Consider the following 16,186-nt stretch of genomic DNA (forward strand, 5'->3'; position numbering starts at 1 on the left):
TGGAGTAGGCCCCCCCCGCATATACTTCACAAAGTGGCTTGATTGCTCCTAGGGTTCCCTTAAATCCTGAGTACGGGCTTTATGAAGGAAAGAAGAAATGATGTTAACGTCAATGAAGGTCTTCAGGAACCATGAAGTATGTGAACACGGAGTGTGGTTTGGCTAAAAAGGTACCACACTACAATTCAAAAAAGCCAAATCCTGTGTGCAGTGTGCAACTCTTGAGGGAATGAAGGGCACTCAGCTTGGGCTGAAGCACCCACAGATAACTGAGAAGAGGGTTTTCATTCTCTTTGGTGTCCCCCAATGACCTCAGTGCCTTGCCGAGTTCTGTACTTCGGGCCTTATGCTAATTTGATCATGATACTTGGCTCCAGTACAGATCTGTCAGCTTTGATGGTCTGTCCTGCTCTTCAACACAGAAGGGCCCAGAAAAAAGAAACAAGGATGCGGATCCCCTCCCTGGGGATTCCTGCTTCTTACCACTGGCTCAGAGGGATAGGGCTCCCAAGATCCACATTTGAATGGGGTCTCAACTTGCTGAAGCTGGTGTTGCCTGGTGATTCTTGAACTCACTGTGGAGGTGCCATCTGCCCCAGAAAACTTCCTGTTCTGAGAACAGTGAAGAACATCGGGAGCTCTAAAGGAAATGAAGGTGATTACTTGCTTTCTTCTATTTAGAAAATTTCTTGTTAGATTTTTTTTCCCCAGTGTATTTCTTTAAAACTTGTTTTCTGATTACCAAGAAACATCTATACATGGCAAGAAACAATTAAATGTTACATACTTATAAAAATATACAAAGGCAAAGTCCTTCACAATGCTATCTCCCAGAAATAATCTAAATTATACTTTAATTCAACTTTTGATAAAATAGTTATAGTTTTAAAAACTAAATAGCTTTATGTTAATGTAGATGTAATTTGGATATATCGAAACAATAACCATATTTCTTGAATTTTTCCCTACATGTCCGAATTTCAAATAATCTGTCTAGTTGTTCTCAAAAGCCATTAAAATAGCCCAGAAATTCCAGTTTTTCTGAATCCAAAGTACCTCTCCCAGACAGCTTCTAAAACCTGTCATCAGTACCCAAATTCTTTGTTAGATTTGTTACATTATCACTGCATAAGAAATTGCCCCAATATTTAGCTTAAAACAACAAATATTTATTATCTCCCATGGTTTCTAAGGGCTGGGCATCTGGGAGTGGCTGAGCCGGGTGGTTCCAGCTCAGAGTCCCTCATGAGGTTGAGGCCAAGATGTCTGCTAAGGCTGAGAATTTTTTTAAAACTTTGGATTTGTGTCCCCAGAGATAACAAGGTTGCTAAGAACACAGTGCAGAAAGATAACAAACGTCAGAGCCCTATAGTTACTCTTGCAGCAAGAAGGCATGAGAAAGTGTATGGAGTCAAAGCCCTTACTTTTCTCTAAAAGTTTCAGAGGATAATAAAGAGCCTCAAACTCGTAGAGCTCAGCAAGAAATGTGGAACCTGCACTTAGTTCTGTACGGGGAAGGGAGAATATGTATTTTTGTTTCTGTAGAGAATGGTTAAAAAATTGAGTGGGTTAAACAATGATTTAAAGGAACCATACCCAGATATGAATGAAAACCAGAAGGGGGAAAAAAAACAAAACAAAAACCTATGAAATCATCCCAAGTCTACTTTATGCCCTAAAGGTAAAACAGAAGAGCTAAGAGGGATAGAGATTTGACATTGGGTCAAAATAGGTCTGGTGTTAGTTTTCTGTGGAGGGCCTACCCAGTTTGACAAATCAGTTCTCTCTCTGCCTACCTGCTGTCCTGCTTCACTGAATTCTCTCTCCCACTCTCCAGCACGATTGCACCTCCTTCCAGTGCCCAGGCGGCGCTCCCAGCCCCACGCCTGGTGCTTCTTGGGTGGGATGGTCAGAACTGCTCCAGCACCAGCTGCTCCATGTTGGGCTCTTTGCTGTGCCTCTCTCTCCTCAGCCACTGGGGCAGAGCAAACCTCCCGGGGACATTGTAAACCCTCCTAGAACTGTCTGAAGTGCTGATGGGCCCGCTTACAGCAGGGTGGATGGTTCTGGGCAGCAGGTCTCTTTTTCTGTCCTCTTCATCCACCTTCACCATCAGAACTCTTTTCTGCTGTTAAAGGACCTGGGGGGACAAGAACACAGCCCCCACTCTTGACTAGAACCTCAAGGAGGCTCACTTGGGCCATTGGATGGTTAAAAGAAACTTCTCAGGAGCTTCTTTATTTTTCAGACACTTCCTGAAACACATACATTTGTTTAAAAACCCAAACCAAATCACCCTTGATTATGGAAATCTTCAGTCCCACTAAAGCAGAGAGGATACAATAATGCAATGAACTCTCACACACCCATCACCCAGCTTCAATAACGAGTCATTTTCCGCCACTCGTTTCCTCCACGCTGCACACTTCTTTTGGTGGAGTATTCTAAAGCAAATCAGACATACTTTTGTTCTGATAAATAACTCAGTATGTATCTCTAGCAGATGAGAATTAAAATTACACTTTGAAATTTAAAAATTTGAAGATATATGATAGTATATCATATGCCCATGCCACACTGGGTATTTTTGAAGCAAATCTCAGACATTATTTCATCCATAAAATCTGCCATATGTGTCTCTGAGAGTCTTTTTCTTTTTAAAGCACAACCTCAAAAGCATTATCCCAACTAAAAAATTTAAACAATAATTCCTTCATATCAATCAATGTTCACATACCCCTGATCTTAAAAAGTTTCTGTTGGTTGTTAGAGTCATGGTCCGAATGTGTACACATTGCATTTGGCTGATAAGTCTCTTCATCTATATAGGCCCACTTCCCTCTTAGGAACTTTTTCTTCTCTTTATTCTTTTTTGGTGGCTGGCCGGGGCAGGTATGGAACCGTGGGCCTTGGTTTTATTTTTTTTTTTAAGATGACCGGTAAGGGGATCTTAACCCTTGACTTGGTGCTGTCAGCACCACGCTCACCCAGTGATCTAACAGGCCATCCCTATATGGGATCCGAACCCGTGGCCTTGGTGTTATCAGCACCACACTCTCCCGAGTGAGCCACGGGCCGGCCCCGGGCCTTGGATTTTTTTTAGCACCGTGTACTAACCAACTGAGCTAACTGGCCAGTTCACCGGCCTTCTTAAATAAAAAAAAATTTTTTTAAATCATGTATTTGTTGAAGTGTTTCAGCTGGTTGTCCTTAGAACGAAATGACACGTAACACAGGTTTGAGCGCCGGTTCTGTGCCAGGCACTGTGCTTTGTGCTGGAAATGCAGGACTGAGCAGGCAGCCGCGGCCCGGACCCTGCGGACACCCTCTGGCCTCGGTTTCCCCTTCGCTAACAGAAGAGGACCGGGCTAGATGGTACGTGAAGGCTCCACTCTGACCCACTCTACGGACCCCTCTGATCACTAGGATCCACTCCGCGATTCTACGCCAAAGTCCGGCCAAATACACTCCTAGGGAAGCCCAGCGGAGAGCCGAGGCGGAGCGACGCCCCCTCGTGGATCCCTGGGGCCCGGCCTCTCGCGCATCCGGAGGCCGAGGTAAGACAGGAAGATCTCTCCCGGGACACCCAGAAGTCCTCACCATCTGAAGGGCGAGTCGGACTGCGGATCCCCGCCTCGCTCTCACTGCGGTGCCGGCCTCTAGCCAGCAGTGGGCGGTGGCGAGCGCTAACGGCGGCGGCTCAGTCCTCCCGGCTCGGGCCGGCTTCTGCTCAACTACAATTCCCAGATCCCTCAGCGGCCAACCGTTTACCGCGGAGACGGGCAGGCTCGACAGTTGGGCGGCCGTCGGTGGCCTGGGCCTGCTTTTGGCCGTGCGCAGAACCACCCCCGCCTCCATGGCTTACGAAGCTGGCCGTCCACGCGCCCCCGCCACCCGGCCCGAAAAGGCTGAACAATTCGACGAGCCGGGGCCGGTGGAGAGGCCGAACTACATTTCCCAGAAGGCTCCGGGCACACGCCGCTTCTGGTCGCGCGGTATCAGGACGGTAACGTCGGGGAGTTGTTGCCAAGGAGATAAGTCTGGGGTATTGGGGCCCCAGAAGCCAGCGAGCAGAAGAGCGGGAGTTAGAGAAAAGGGGTCGAGAAGGGAAGAATAGGAAGTTTGGTTACAAAGCAACGTTAAAGAGCACGCCCCCTTTTGTTTGCTTTATTTTGTTTACCGGGACGCTCAGGGCCGGCGCGAACGTCGCACGGCCCTCTGGGAAATGCGAGCGACGCTGCCCGAAGAACTGGGGGAAATGTAGTCGCTGATTACCTGACGCCACCTGCTGCACCTGCACAAGCCAGGCACCCCGAGAAGAGGGGGTAAAGCTCTCTCCCTTTTTGTCCACTCAAGCACAAACTTTGCCCCCTAAATGCTTTCAGAATCTGTCCCTTTCTCTTCAAGCCAACTCTCAATGCTGTGTTTCAGACATTTTACGTTTCCTAGGTGGAGCATTTACCTGGTTAGCCTGTCCGCATTCTTCTTTCTGTTAAGTCTGTTCTCCACGTGGCCATCGAAGTAATCTGTCCCTGCTCTGCTTACAGCTCTTCAACGGCTAATAGAATCAAGTCTGTGCTCCTTGGCTGGCTTGTATAATGGACCTCACCTACTGTCCTCCACTATTCTCCTCTTCATACAAAATAATCATACTTAGATTGTTCATTTTACTTATGACTGGTGCCTTTTCCACTTGTTTTTCCAAATGCAGAGCTCAATTTCCTGCTTTTAACAGTTGCATCCAGAAAGGGTTATAAATTCCAAGCGTAGTTGGATTTGCAAAGTAGGTACATTCTTGAAAAGTACTTGAAATTGGTTTCTATGTGTAGAAACCAAGTTCCTCATTTACTCTGATAAAATTAACATTATTCCTCTGAACAAAATATTTCATTACATGATAAGGATTTTTCTGGGCCTCTTAAAGTCACACAGAAGAAAAAAGATGGTTCTTTTTATTTAAGAAAGTGCTATCACAGAACTCCAGTAAGACTGTAAAGGTAAAAGAGATAGGTTATTTTTATTTCACACAACACCTTGAATGTTAAGAACTATAATTACATGTGACCCAAAGAGTAAATCTGCACTGAGGCTTTAGAGAAAGGAAGCATATATTTAAAGCCTGTCAAAAAGCCTAGATAGGAATGAACTGTAGAGTGCAGAAAGATAAATGATGTGCTGCTCACATCAAAGCACCGAGAGCTTTCCTTTTGAAGTGGGAAGAGTTGGCAGACACAACATTTCCATTGGCTTTTTTCAGTAGGAAGAATGGCCCACATCATAAATGTTGAGAATTATTTAACTGATAAAGCAGTTTAGAATTCATATCAAAAATGTGTAATGTGTTTTTTTAACATTCAAAATCAGTTTCCTCCCTCCTCATTTATTTAATTTCTTTGGTTTTGGTTTTCAAAACATGGAATCATTCATTTCTTGCTTAGGAAAAGAGTACATTTGTTGAGAAAGCATCAGCCAAGGCCAGGATTTTCATGTAATTCTCAACAATTAGGTGAGTTCAGTGGGTTGAATTGTGTCCCCCCAAAATTTAATGTGTTGGAGGCTTAGTCCCCACTGTGACAGTGGTAAGAGGGTGGGAAATCCTATTGTTGTAATTGAAAGCTGGGGCTTTGAAGAGGTGATTAGATTCTGAAGATCATGCCCTAATGAATGGATTAATAATGGTGGTCATGGGAGTGGTTCTGAGGGCTTTACAAGGAGAGCACGTGAAAGTTCCTGTCTCTATACTCCACCATTTTTTGCCATGTGAGATCCTTGCATTGCTGTAAAGCCACCACCAAATAACACCTTCTCCAAATGTGTTATCTGGACTTTGGACTTCCCAGTCTCTGAAACTGTAAGCAATAAATTACATTTTCTTACAAAGTACACAGTTCCAGGTATTTGCTATAAGCAACAGAAACAGACTAATACAGTGGGGAAGGTGCGGTCACCTTGAAGGTCAAGATCTGCAAAAGCCATGTTTCAGAGTAATTTTCTTAAGTGGTACAAATCCAGTTGTCTTTTCTATGCGTATCAGGAGTACTGCTTTTTTTTTTTTTTTTTTAAAATCAGATCCTATGCATCCTCAGTTACCAGCAAAAGCTCTACTCTTTATTATAGCAGTTTAGCCTACCTTATGGATATAAGGGTCTTACGGCATCCCACAAAGAGTGTAATGATCTCTAGGAACTTTGTCTGAACAATTTTGAGACATGCATATTCAAGTTACAATTTAAGTGAATAGATCATAGTTTTCTTTAGGACAGATAGTGCTTCAGACTACTAGTTGGCAATTTTGATTGGTTCAAAGAAATGATGCTAGTTCTACCTGCAACATACTTGCAAACCATCTTCTGGATAGCTCCACTTCAAAAATAGTTAAAATGTCCCTTATTTGCTCTCCTGCTGTTGTTGTTGTCTCACTAGTTTCAGTTTCAGAGGGTGACAGTCTTAGCCATGTTCACTTGTGGAATCATCTGCCCAGTTATTACAAGAAAGTGGAAAGAACACAGGTGTGGGTCCTGCCCTGTCCCTTTCTCTAACTTGCTGGGTCACCTTAGACTAGTCATTTGTCATCTTCCCTTCCAAATCTGCTCCTCCTCTTCCATTAAAGCCTCAGTGAACAGCATCTGTGGCAGACCGAAAAAGGGCCCCCAAAGATATCAGCCCCTAATCTCTGGAACCTGTAAATGTTACTTTATTTGGAAAAAGGTCTTTGCAGATGTAATTAAGAATCTTTAGATGGGGAGATTATCCTGGATTATCTGGGTGGGCCCTAAATGCGATTACAAGTGTTGTCCTTATAATAGAGAGGCGGAAGGAGATTTGAGACAGAGACACAGGAGAAGGCAATGTGGAGACACAGCAGAGAGATATTTGACATGCTGGCCTTAAAGATGGGTGATGCAGCCACAAACCAGGGAATGACAGCAGGTACTAGAAGCTGGAAGGGGCAGGAAATGGATTCTCTCCAGGAGGCACCACAGGGAGTGTGACCCTGATAACATCATGATTTTGGCTCAGTGAGACTGATTTTGGAATTCTGGCCTCCAAAACTGTAAGTGAAAAAACTTCTGTTGTTTTAAGCCAAGTCTGTTATAGCAGCCACAGGAAACAGCTTTACCATCAAGTTAAACATAGAGGAGAATCTGTGACTGCTCTATCTTCCTCTTCGCCCACCCTCCGATTGGATATAATGTCAAGATATCAAGGATATCTAGATAAATATAAAATTTTGGAGAAGTTAAATGATAATCTTCAAAAATATCTTGGGTGAATTGTAAACAGATATTTCTAGCAGCATGTTCACAATAGCCAAAAGGTATAAAAAACCCAAGTGTCCATTGACGGATGAATGGATAAACAAAATGTGGTATATCCATAAAATGGAGTATTATTCAGCTTTAAAAAGGAAGGAGATTCTGACACATGCTACAACATGGATGAAACTTGAGGTTGTTAAGCTAAGTGAAATAAGCCAGTCACAAAAAGACAAATACTGTATGATTCCACTTATACAAAGTTTCTAGAGGAGTCAAAATTGTAGACAGAAGGTAGAATAGTGGTTGCCAGGGGCTGGGGTGAGGGGGAACGAGCAGTGTGTCTATAAGAGGGACAGAGTTTCAGCTTGGGAAGATGAAAAAATTCTGGAGATGGAAGGGGGTGATGGCTGCACAACTGTGAATGTGTTTAATGCTACTGAGCTGTTCAATTAAAAATGGTTAAAATGGTAAATTTTATGTTACACGTTTTTTTTATCACAGTTAAAAAGTGATCCTGCCATACAGACACTTAGAAGCCTGGGATTGGGTAGAGGACAGAGCTGACTCTCAGAAGATGGCCTCAGCCCCAACTCTAATGGGGCAGAATCAGCCTGGGGACTCCTGGTTCTGAAATGTGTGGGGAGAGCCCATGCCACAAGCCTTGGACTTTGCAGATGGCCAGAAGGGTGGCCAGTGATATCTCCACAGAGGTCAGGGAGGAACCAGAGGAACTGCCGTTGGGACAGCTGCCCCACCTCAATAGGACACTTTCCAGACAGCCTGACATCATCTTGGGGAGAAGACAGAGGAAGTGTAGTGTAACCAGGAACTGCTTAAATATTTATCTCCCAGACACTGAACTAAACTGAAAGACTTTACATTGTAAGAGATGGATATAGTAGATTCTTGTTATTCCCAGTAGTTATGTTCCATAAAGTTGCCATGAACACTGAATTAGCAAACACTGAACATTGCTTCTAGGGAAATACAGGGTTAGGTTCTTGTGAGCCTCTGTCACAACATTTTCATCAGCTGATCGATGCATAACCTTCTTAATTTGTGTTTCTTTTTAAAGACACCTTATTTAATATATATTCTTGATTCATTAACATTGAATTCACAGCCATCAGCACTATAATGCATGCTTGAATGAAGCTTATCTAACACATATTTCCTCCATAAGGCATATCACAGCCTTTTCATGCTTAGGAGCACTAGACAGCACTTCAGCACTATACTTGGGGCCAACGGTGAAATCACCGCAAAAGAGCTCAAAAATGTGGAAATATGGCACTAAGAAGACCATGAAAAGGAAACCTGTCTACACTATGAGAGCTGACACAGGAAGGCAGAGTGTCCCTTGTTAGTCCTCAGCTGGAAACGTGCATATCTGGTGATTCAAGCTTTTTTGCTACTCTGTGTATGTCTGCACATAACTGAGAAAATGCCAGAAGTATTGATTTGGGGTTACAAATAAATTTTTAGCAAGTAGATGAATTCCTGAATACAAAATCCGGAAATGAGGATCAACTATACCTTCATTTGGCATTGAAAGTACCCCAGGTCCCTCATTATCTTGGGGGTGGGAGCATGTGAGATTTAAATCAGTTATAGAAAATGAAGGATCTACAATTTTTCTTGCATATTCAAGATGTAGTTTTAAGTTTTTGACTCTACTATTATTCAGAAACAAAAGAATGGAAGCTCCATGAGGATAAGGATTTTTGTCTGTTTCATTCAGTGCCTCACACATAGTAGATGCTCAACCAGTCAGGATTTGTTGAGTAAATCAAGGAATGAAAATTACATTCAAACCAATACACATGGATTAAACTACAGTTGTATCATTGGACTGTGACAGTTATAATACCACAATTTTTGTAACTTGACATATGTGAAGGGGGGAAAACAAAACCTCAATTTTCTGGCTCTTTGGAAAGGTCTGGGGCCAAGGAATCAGAATTCAATGACAGAATTTTCTCAATTGAACTAAGGACAGACAGTAGATGGTATGGGTCAACTCCCTTCTAGCAGATAAGGAAAATTTCTTTTATAGCCATTGGCAGAAGAAAACATCAGTAGCTGGATGAGATTTCAGATCTGTACCAGGAAAGAAGTTGTTTCGTTTGGGGTATGGCAGTCGCAGATGAATTAGGTAATAATTGACATCTCTTCCCTGTCTCTGCTCTCAGACACTGAGTTGATTATGCCTTTTAAGTACTTTATGAATTCCAGCCGGATCTCTTCAGGGGCATCCTCAAGGTTCGAGTACACCAGCTTCAGCTTGTTCAAGGGTGGTGCTTAAAAAGGAAGAAAATAAGGTTAATTAGGCATAAACTTTTAATAAGGGGCCCTTTCTAGCTCCAAATGACCTGAGAGTTCTAGAAGCCAATTCATTTAACTTTCTAAAGTCCCAAAATAAAGTTATGTCTTACGTGAGACAATTGAACAGAGAAGGGTTTCACCACACCACACTCTGGTGATGAGGTAACAACTTAACAAAACAACAATGCTCCTGCTCATTCCTGTCATCAAACATGGGCAGTTTTGTGAGTTTTGACAGGAAATCATTAGGCATCCACCTTACAGTCCTGATTTGCCTCCTTCTGACTTCTTTTTGTTTCCTAATGTTAAAAAATCTTTAAAGAGCACCCAATTTTCATCAGGTCATAATGTTAAGAAGACTGCATTGACATGGTTAAATTCTCAGGACCCTCAGTTCTTTGGGGATGGACTAACTGGCTGATATCATCACTTTCAAAAGAGTCTTGAACCTGATGGAGATTATATTGAGAAATAAAGTTTATATTTTTTATTTTTATCTTTTAATTCCATTTTCTTTTCTTTCTTTCTTTTTTTTTTAAAAGATGATGGGTAAGGGGATCTTAACCCTTGGCTTGGTGTTGTCAGCACCACGCTCAGCCAGTGAGTGAACCGGCCATCACTATATAGGGATCCGAACCTGTAGCCTTGGTGTTATCAGCACCACACTCTCCCGAGTGAGCCACAGGCTGGCCCAAATTCCATTTTCCAAGAACTTTTGAAGTCCCCTCATACACGGTGAGAAAAACAAATGCCTAGGACACAGTAAGTGCTCAATAACTGCATGTATCTGCTGGTTTTAAAGACATATAGCAATAAATAAGTACCCAAAACATTCCAGACAAAAGTAGAAAAGAAATTCCAATCTCCTTACGCAAAGATAGGCTTCCTTTATCACCTCCAGAGCCTGGTTTGTGATGTGCAATTAACAGACACTGAGTGTCCTGTAAGAACTGCTGCTGGACAAAGCAGGAATACCACATTTCAATTTCCTGCAGGTGGCTGGGGCTGTCAGCATTGAAGATGATCACTACTCCATGGGCGTCCTTCATCAGAGCTGGCCAGCAGGACTCGAACCTGCAAGGCAGGAAAGGGGTCAGAGGGAATGTTAGGTCACTCTGCTTTCTTTCTTTCTTTTTTTTTTTTTTTAAAGATGACTGGTAAGGGGATCTTAACCCTTGACTTGGTGTTATCAGCACCACACTCTCCCAAGTGAGCCACGGGTCGGCCCAGGTCACTCTGCTTTCTAACTGTTGACTTAAAAAGAACATCTTAGAGGGCTGGAATTTGGAATTGGGGCCGGCCCACGGCTCACTTGGGAGAGCATGGTGCTGACACCACATCAAGGGTTAAGATCCCCTTACTGGTCATCTTAAAAAAAAAAAAAGAAGAAGAAGAAACTTAGCCCCCAATGTGACTGTTAAGAGGGTGGGAGATCTTTGCAAAGTGGAGCCTTGAAGAGGTGATTGGATTGTAGAACTGTGCAGTAATGAATGGATTAAAAATGGTGGTCAGGGGCGTGGTTCTGAGGGCTTTAAAAGGGGAGGGTCTATCTTGCTCTTGCTCTGCTCTCTCTGCTTCCATCATCTTCAATATGAGACCCCTGAGTCACTGTCCACCACCAGATGGACTTTGGACTTCTCAGCCTCAGAAACTGTAAGCAGTAAATGTCATTTTTCTTTATAAATCACCCAGTTTTAGGTATTTTGTTATAAGCAACAAAAATGGACTAATACACCCAATCACTAAAGTTTATAAAGCAATGCATGTTGAAAAATAATTTATCAAGTCCCTCAGACATGCTGGGAAACACAATAGGCCCAACTCCATGGTGCCTGGTGGGCAGCTGATTTTATGTCATTTGATGAAGCAGACTTTCTTTAGAGAACACCTACTTTATATCACCGCCACAGTCCCATAGCTCAAATTCACACCCTGCGCCTTTGCTGTTGCTGCTAACATGTGGGTTCTCAAATTCCAGGATCCTAAAAAATAAAAACAACAGCGGCAACACCTATAGTTAGGAAATATTATGCTTTTGGAATGCCAACAACACCCGGTGTAGGGGGTGGGTGATGGTCAGGGACTGTTTGGGACACAGATTTGTCAGACCTCACCTCACTCCTTGGGTTGGGTTGTATTCAGTGATGTCGGAAGATTCGGTCAGAAAGTTGGCCAAAACAGTTTTTCCACTCTGTGAACATGAAAACAGATAAAAGAACGTCTTTGCTGAAAAGCAGAAAAGTAAGCCATAAAAGAGCCCCCCAATAGCTGCCTGGAACTAGGTGTGATGGAGTACAGGCCATGGCCACCCCGAGATCTCTCTGGTTGGGATCGCACTGCTTTGCTCTAGAGAAGTGGGTATGGCCTGGTCTGGGACCCAGGGAGCATGAGATTCTAGTGCTGTCTGCTGCTGGGTGACTTTACCCAACTAGCTTTCCCTGGTTGGCTCAGTTAACTTATCTGAGAACAAGAAAAACAAAAAATTGTGAGTGTGTGTGTCTCTCTGCTTGCCTACTCCTCTCCACATTTTTGAGAAACAACTGTCTGTCACAGATATAAAGCCACTGAGGCTCAGAGAGGGGAAAGGATTCTTCAAAGTCACAAACATCAAGGTCAGAGCAGAGTCTCAGGTCCGGGGACTCCTGGCTGGCTGTGCCACAATCTCATAAAGGGCTGTTTCTCCTAGATTATATAATACACGTTCCCATTTAAAAAAAATCAACAAAACAGCCCTCCTGATCCTTACACCCAAACCATCCATCTGTGCATCTGTCCTATTCCCTTCCCCGAATTAACAACTATGATCTGTTTTTCAGATCTTTTCTATACATTTGCATTGTTCATTTAACAAATACTGTATATGCCTGAATATAAAATGAGTGTTTTTCCTCCCCCAAAATTATTCCTCAGAAGGAAGGCAATCTCTTGTACTTAAGTCCTTATAAAAATCTCTCCAATCATGCTCTGCTCTTTCAATTACTTTATTTTGACTGCTTGACTCAATCAATGCTATTTTGGGAGGCTTGCAGAGGTAACTGGACAGAAAAAGAAAAAATAGGGAGGATGCTCAACACTGCTTTAGTAATTTTTCCTGAGGATGTGGTGTCACAAATTAAGTATCACTTAAAAATAACACAGTAAGTGGTTATGTTGTGGAGTCATGAATATTTACTTTTAGGATGAATGAATAAAGCAAATAGCCTGATGTTATAGGAACAGTTCCTGGGGCTTGGAATACATTTCAAAAAATGGTGTCATACACAGATTCAAAAAGTACTGTTTCCTAACAACTTAGATGAGCTAAGAAAGATGATGTGCTTTGGAAATTGATTCAAAAAGTTGCTCTAGTCATGAAGGCAACACAGGTGTCCAAGGCTCAGGTTAGGAGCTTGAATAAAACTGTATCATTAGCGCCGACCTGTGTCTCACTTGGGAGAGTGTGGTGCTGATAACACCAAGGCCGTGGGTTCGGATCCCTGTATAGGGATGGCCAGTTGGCTCACTTGGGGGAGCGTGGTGCTGACAACACCAAGTCAAGGGTTGAGATCCCCTTACCAGTCATCTTTAAAACAAAACAAACAAACAAAAAAAACTGTATCATTAAATTAAATAGAATGAACAGCATTTCCAATTAATATATCTCAATGGACGTATACATGTGTATATAACTGCATCAACTAACTAAACATTACAAAAGTATATTTTATCCATGCCCTTAAAGTTTATATATATAAGTTGGCCAAAACCAATTTATTGAGGCAGGAGGGGTTCTTATGGGAAAATGAAGAATGCTTGTTAGTCAGGCTTATAGGACATTTTTAAGTATCTACCTTGTGTCAGGTGCTGTTGAATAAATGAGAAAATGATGAGGTAGTGGTAAGAGCTATGATAAATAGAGACTTCGAAATGGGTGAGGAAGGCTGAAGAGGTGAAGTTTAAATTGAGATTTGAATGACTGGGATGCTAGCCAGCAGAGGGAATAGCTAGTTCGAAGGTACTAGGGCAGAAATGGCTATAGCAGGTTAAAGGAATAGAAAGATTGGTGAGTTTGAAGAGTAGTGAAGGAGGGGGAGAAATACATATGCAGAAATATATTTTGTTCCTGAAGCTTGGGGACGAGTACTGGGAGTTCATCGTTCTTTCCCGCTTTGTATATGTTTGAGAATTTACACACACACACACACACACACACGAGATATCTATATGCTATGGTTTGAATGTGTCCCCCAAAATTCATGTGCTGGAAACTTAATCCCGAATGCAACGGTGTTGAGGTGGGACTTTTAAGAGGTGATTAAGCCACAGGGGGTAGGCCCTCTTGAATGGATTAATGCTGTTATCGTGGGAGTAGATTAGTAGTCACAGGAGGGGGTTCCTGATAAAAGGATGAGTTTGGCCCCCCTTCTCTCTCTCTCTGGAGCATGCTCTTTCACCTCTCCACCATGGTATAATGCAGCAAGAAGGCCCTTGCCAGATGCAGCCCCTCAATCTTGGACTTTCCAGCCTCCAGAACAGTGGGTCAAACTTCTGTTCATTATACATTACCCAGTCTCAGGTATTCTGTTACAGCAGCACAAAATGGACTAAAACACTGTACTTGTTTTGCTTTTCATAATTCTGCACATATTATTCGTTCTTGACTACTTAAGTTCATGTCTGGAAGAGTTCTCAAAGTCAGTGCACACAGAGTTGCCTCATTTTAATTGCTGCAGTCTTCCAAAGTAAGAATGTACCTTCGTTTACCTAGACATTCTCTTATTGATGGGCTAATGTGTTTCCAATGGTTCAATATTGTACATGGCTCACTGGGAACATGGACAAGCATTTAGCTACAGTCGATTCTGAGAAATGTAATTGCTCCACTAAAAGCTATGCACATTTTAAATTATAATACTTTGATCTCCAAAAAAACTGTTCTTAATTTATAGTCTCACTGACAAAATCCTAGAATACCCATCTCCCTACATGCATCCTAACACCGTGTTATCAGTCTTAAACTTTTCCCATCCAATTTGATGGGCAAACAAGTATCATCTTTTTGTCTTGATTTGTGTTCCTGTAATTGTGAGGTTGAGCGTCTTCTCATACTTATTGGGCAACTTTATTTCTTGTGTGCAGAGCCTATGTTTGATTTTCTATTGAATTATTTCTCTTTACTGATTTTTAAAGTTTCCTTGTGTATTCTATTAATCCTTTCTTTGTAATTTATTTTGCCAATACTTTCGCCAGGCGTCAACTTCACTGTCATTTAAGTCTTCATTTTTGTGCTGTGCTTAAGAAGACCTTCCCTATCTCGAGATTAAAAACATATCTTTCCATATAGTCATCTACTACCGTTTTCAACCTGTGGTCCCTGAACCAACAGTATCAGCAAAAGGCAAATTCTCAGGTACTTCCCAGACCTATTGAATCAAAACTCTGGGGTGGGACCCAACAATTTGTGTTTCAAAAACTCTCCAGGTGATTCTGACGCACGCTAAAGTTGGAGAATATTCATCTACTACTTCTACGGCTGTTGTTGCTGTTTTTTACACGTCTAGCTTTAGTCCACCTGAATTTTATTTTTGTGTACGGTGTGAAGTACACATGGAGATTTAATCTCCCCTACCACCACCACCACACACACGTTAATTGCGAGTTGTTCCAAGGCCATATAATAATTCAGTTTTCTCTCATCTCACAGACACAACCACCAGGAACGACCTCGCGGGCAAAGAGCGTCACCAGACTTAGGCTCTGGTTCCGGTGATGCCACTCACTACCCTGGGCCTCCTGCAGACCTCGGCAACACGGGTTCGCCCCCACAGCCTCCTTCAGGCGGTGGCTGGGATCCGGGTCTGGAAGCGCGGAGATCCCTGCAAATCCAGCGGCGCCCGCCGGGGTGGGAGCGGTCGGACCGTGTTCCCGCCTCTTGGGGGCTCCCGGCGCAACGCACAGACCCGGGGGACACCCCCGCCCGGGCCCCGGGGCCTCCGCTCGGTGCTCCGCCGCCGCGCTGGGCCGGGCCTCACCTCGCAGGGCCCCACGAAGAGTATCTTGGCCTTCAGCATCGCAGTCCCCTGCCCGGGAGCCCGCCGAGCCCACCCGACGCTGTTGGAGCCTGCGTGTCGTCAGGGCGGAGCGCAAGCCGCCGCGCTGATTGGCTGCCTCCGTTTCCATGGTGACGGGGAGGGGCCCGCAGGGGCCGACGGGACTCGACCAATTCCTGACTCTCCAGGCGGGAAGTGGGCGTGAGAGGGACCCGTAGAGGGCAGGAGGGGAACCACGTACCTGGGGCTGCGGACGCAGGGTCGCAAGTCCAGCCACACTGTTTGTAGAGTTGCAGAAAGTGAGACTCCGGGAGGGGGAGGAATTGCCGGTCCCTAATCTACCTCCCAATAACCCTGGGAGCTCAAACAGGCCATGTAGCTGTTGAGCTGGGCTTGGAACCAGGCCCTAGGACTCATATCTGCCATGATACGTCCACGTTTGGAACGGGTTTATCACAGCTTTCGCCCGGCCTACAAAAAGTCAGGAAAAAACGAGTGTCTAGCCTCGTAAAGGGATTCACCATGCACCATCATTTTCATGGTCTGGGAAAAACCAAAAAGATGATGCGTTGG

General features: G+C 43.6%; 1 protein-coding gene across 1 annotated transcript; it reads right to left on the minus strand.

Annotated features, from left to right (window-relative positions):
- Window positions 1–9,031: 9,031 nt before the first annotated feature.
- IFT22 (intraflagellar transport 22) lies at window positions 9,032–15,673 on the minus strand. The gene is made up of 5 exons (XM_063091849.1): window positions 15,596–15,673; window positions 11,699–11,775; window positions 11,477–11,566; window positions 10,456–10,658; window positions 9,032–9,559 (listed from the first exon to the last, which is right to left on the minus strand). Exons 1-5 carry the CDS (start codon window positions 15,632–15,634, stop codon window positions 9,411–9,413), a joined length of 558 nt encoding a protein of 185 aa, XP_062947919.1. The 5' UTR covers window positions 15,635–15,673; the 3' UTR covers window positions 9,032–9,410.
- Between the last annotated feature and the right edge of the window lie 513 nt (window positions 15,674–16,186).

This window comes from Cynocephalus volans, chromosome 3 (assembly GCF_027409185.1).
Source record: "Cynocephalus volans isolate mCynVol1 chromosome 3, mCynVol1.pri, whole genome shotgun sequence".
Lineage (NCBI taxonomy): Eukaryota > Metazoa > Chordata > Mammalia > Dermoptera > Cynocephalidae > Cynocephalus > Cynocephalus volans.

Coding starts and splice junctions, on each gene's coding strand:
- IFT22 (XM_063091849.1), bottom strand. CDS start 15,634: ATGCTGAAGGCCAAGATACTCTTCGTGGGGCCCTGCGAG. Junction 11,776..15,595: donor TCTTCGTGGGGCCCTGCGAG/GTGAGGCCCGGC, acceptor TCATGTTCACAG/AGTGGAAAAACTGTTTTGGC. Junction 10,659..11,476: donor GACTGTGGCGGTGATATAAA/GTAGGTGTTCTC, acceptor CCTGCCTTGCAG/GTTCGAGTCCTGCTGGCCAG.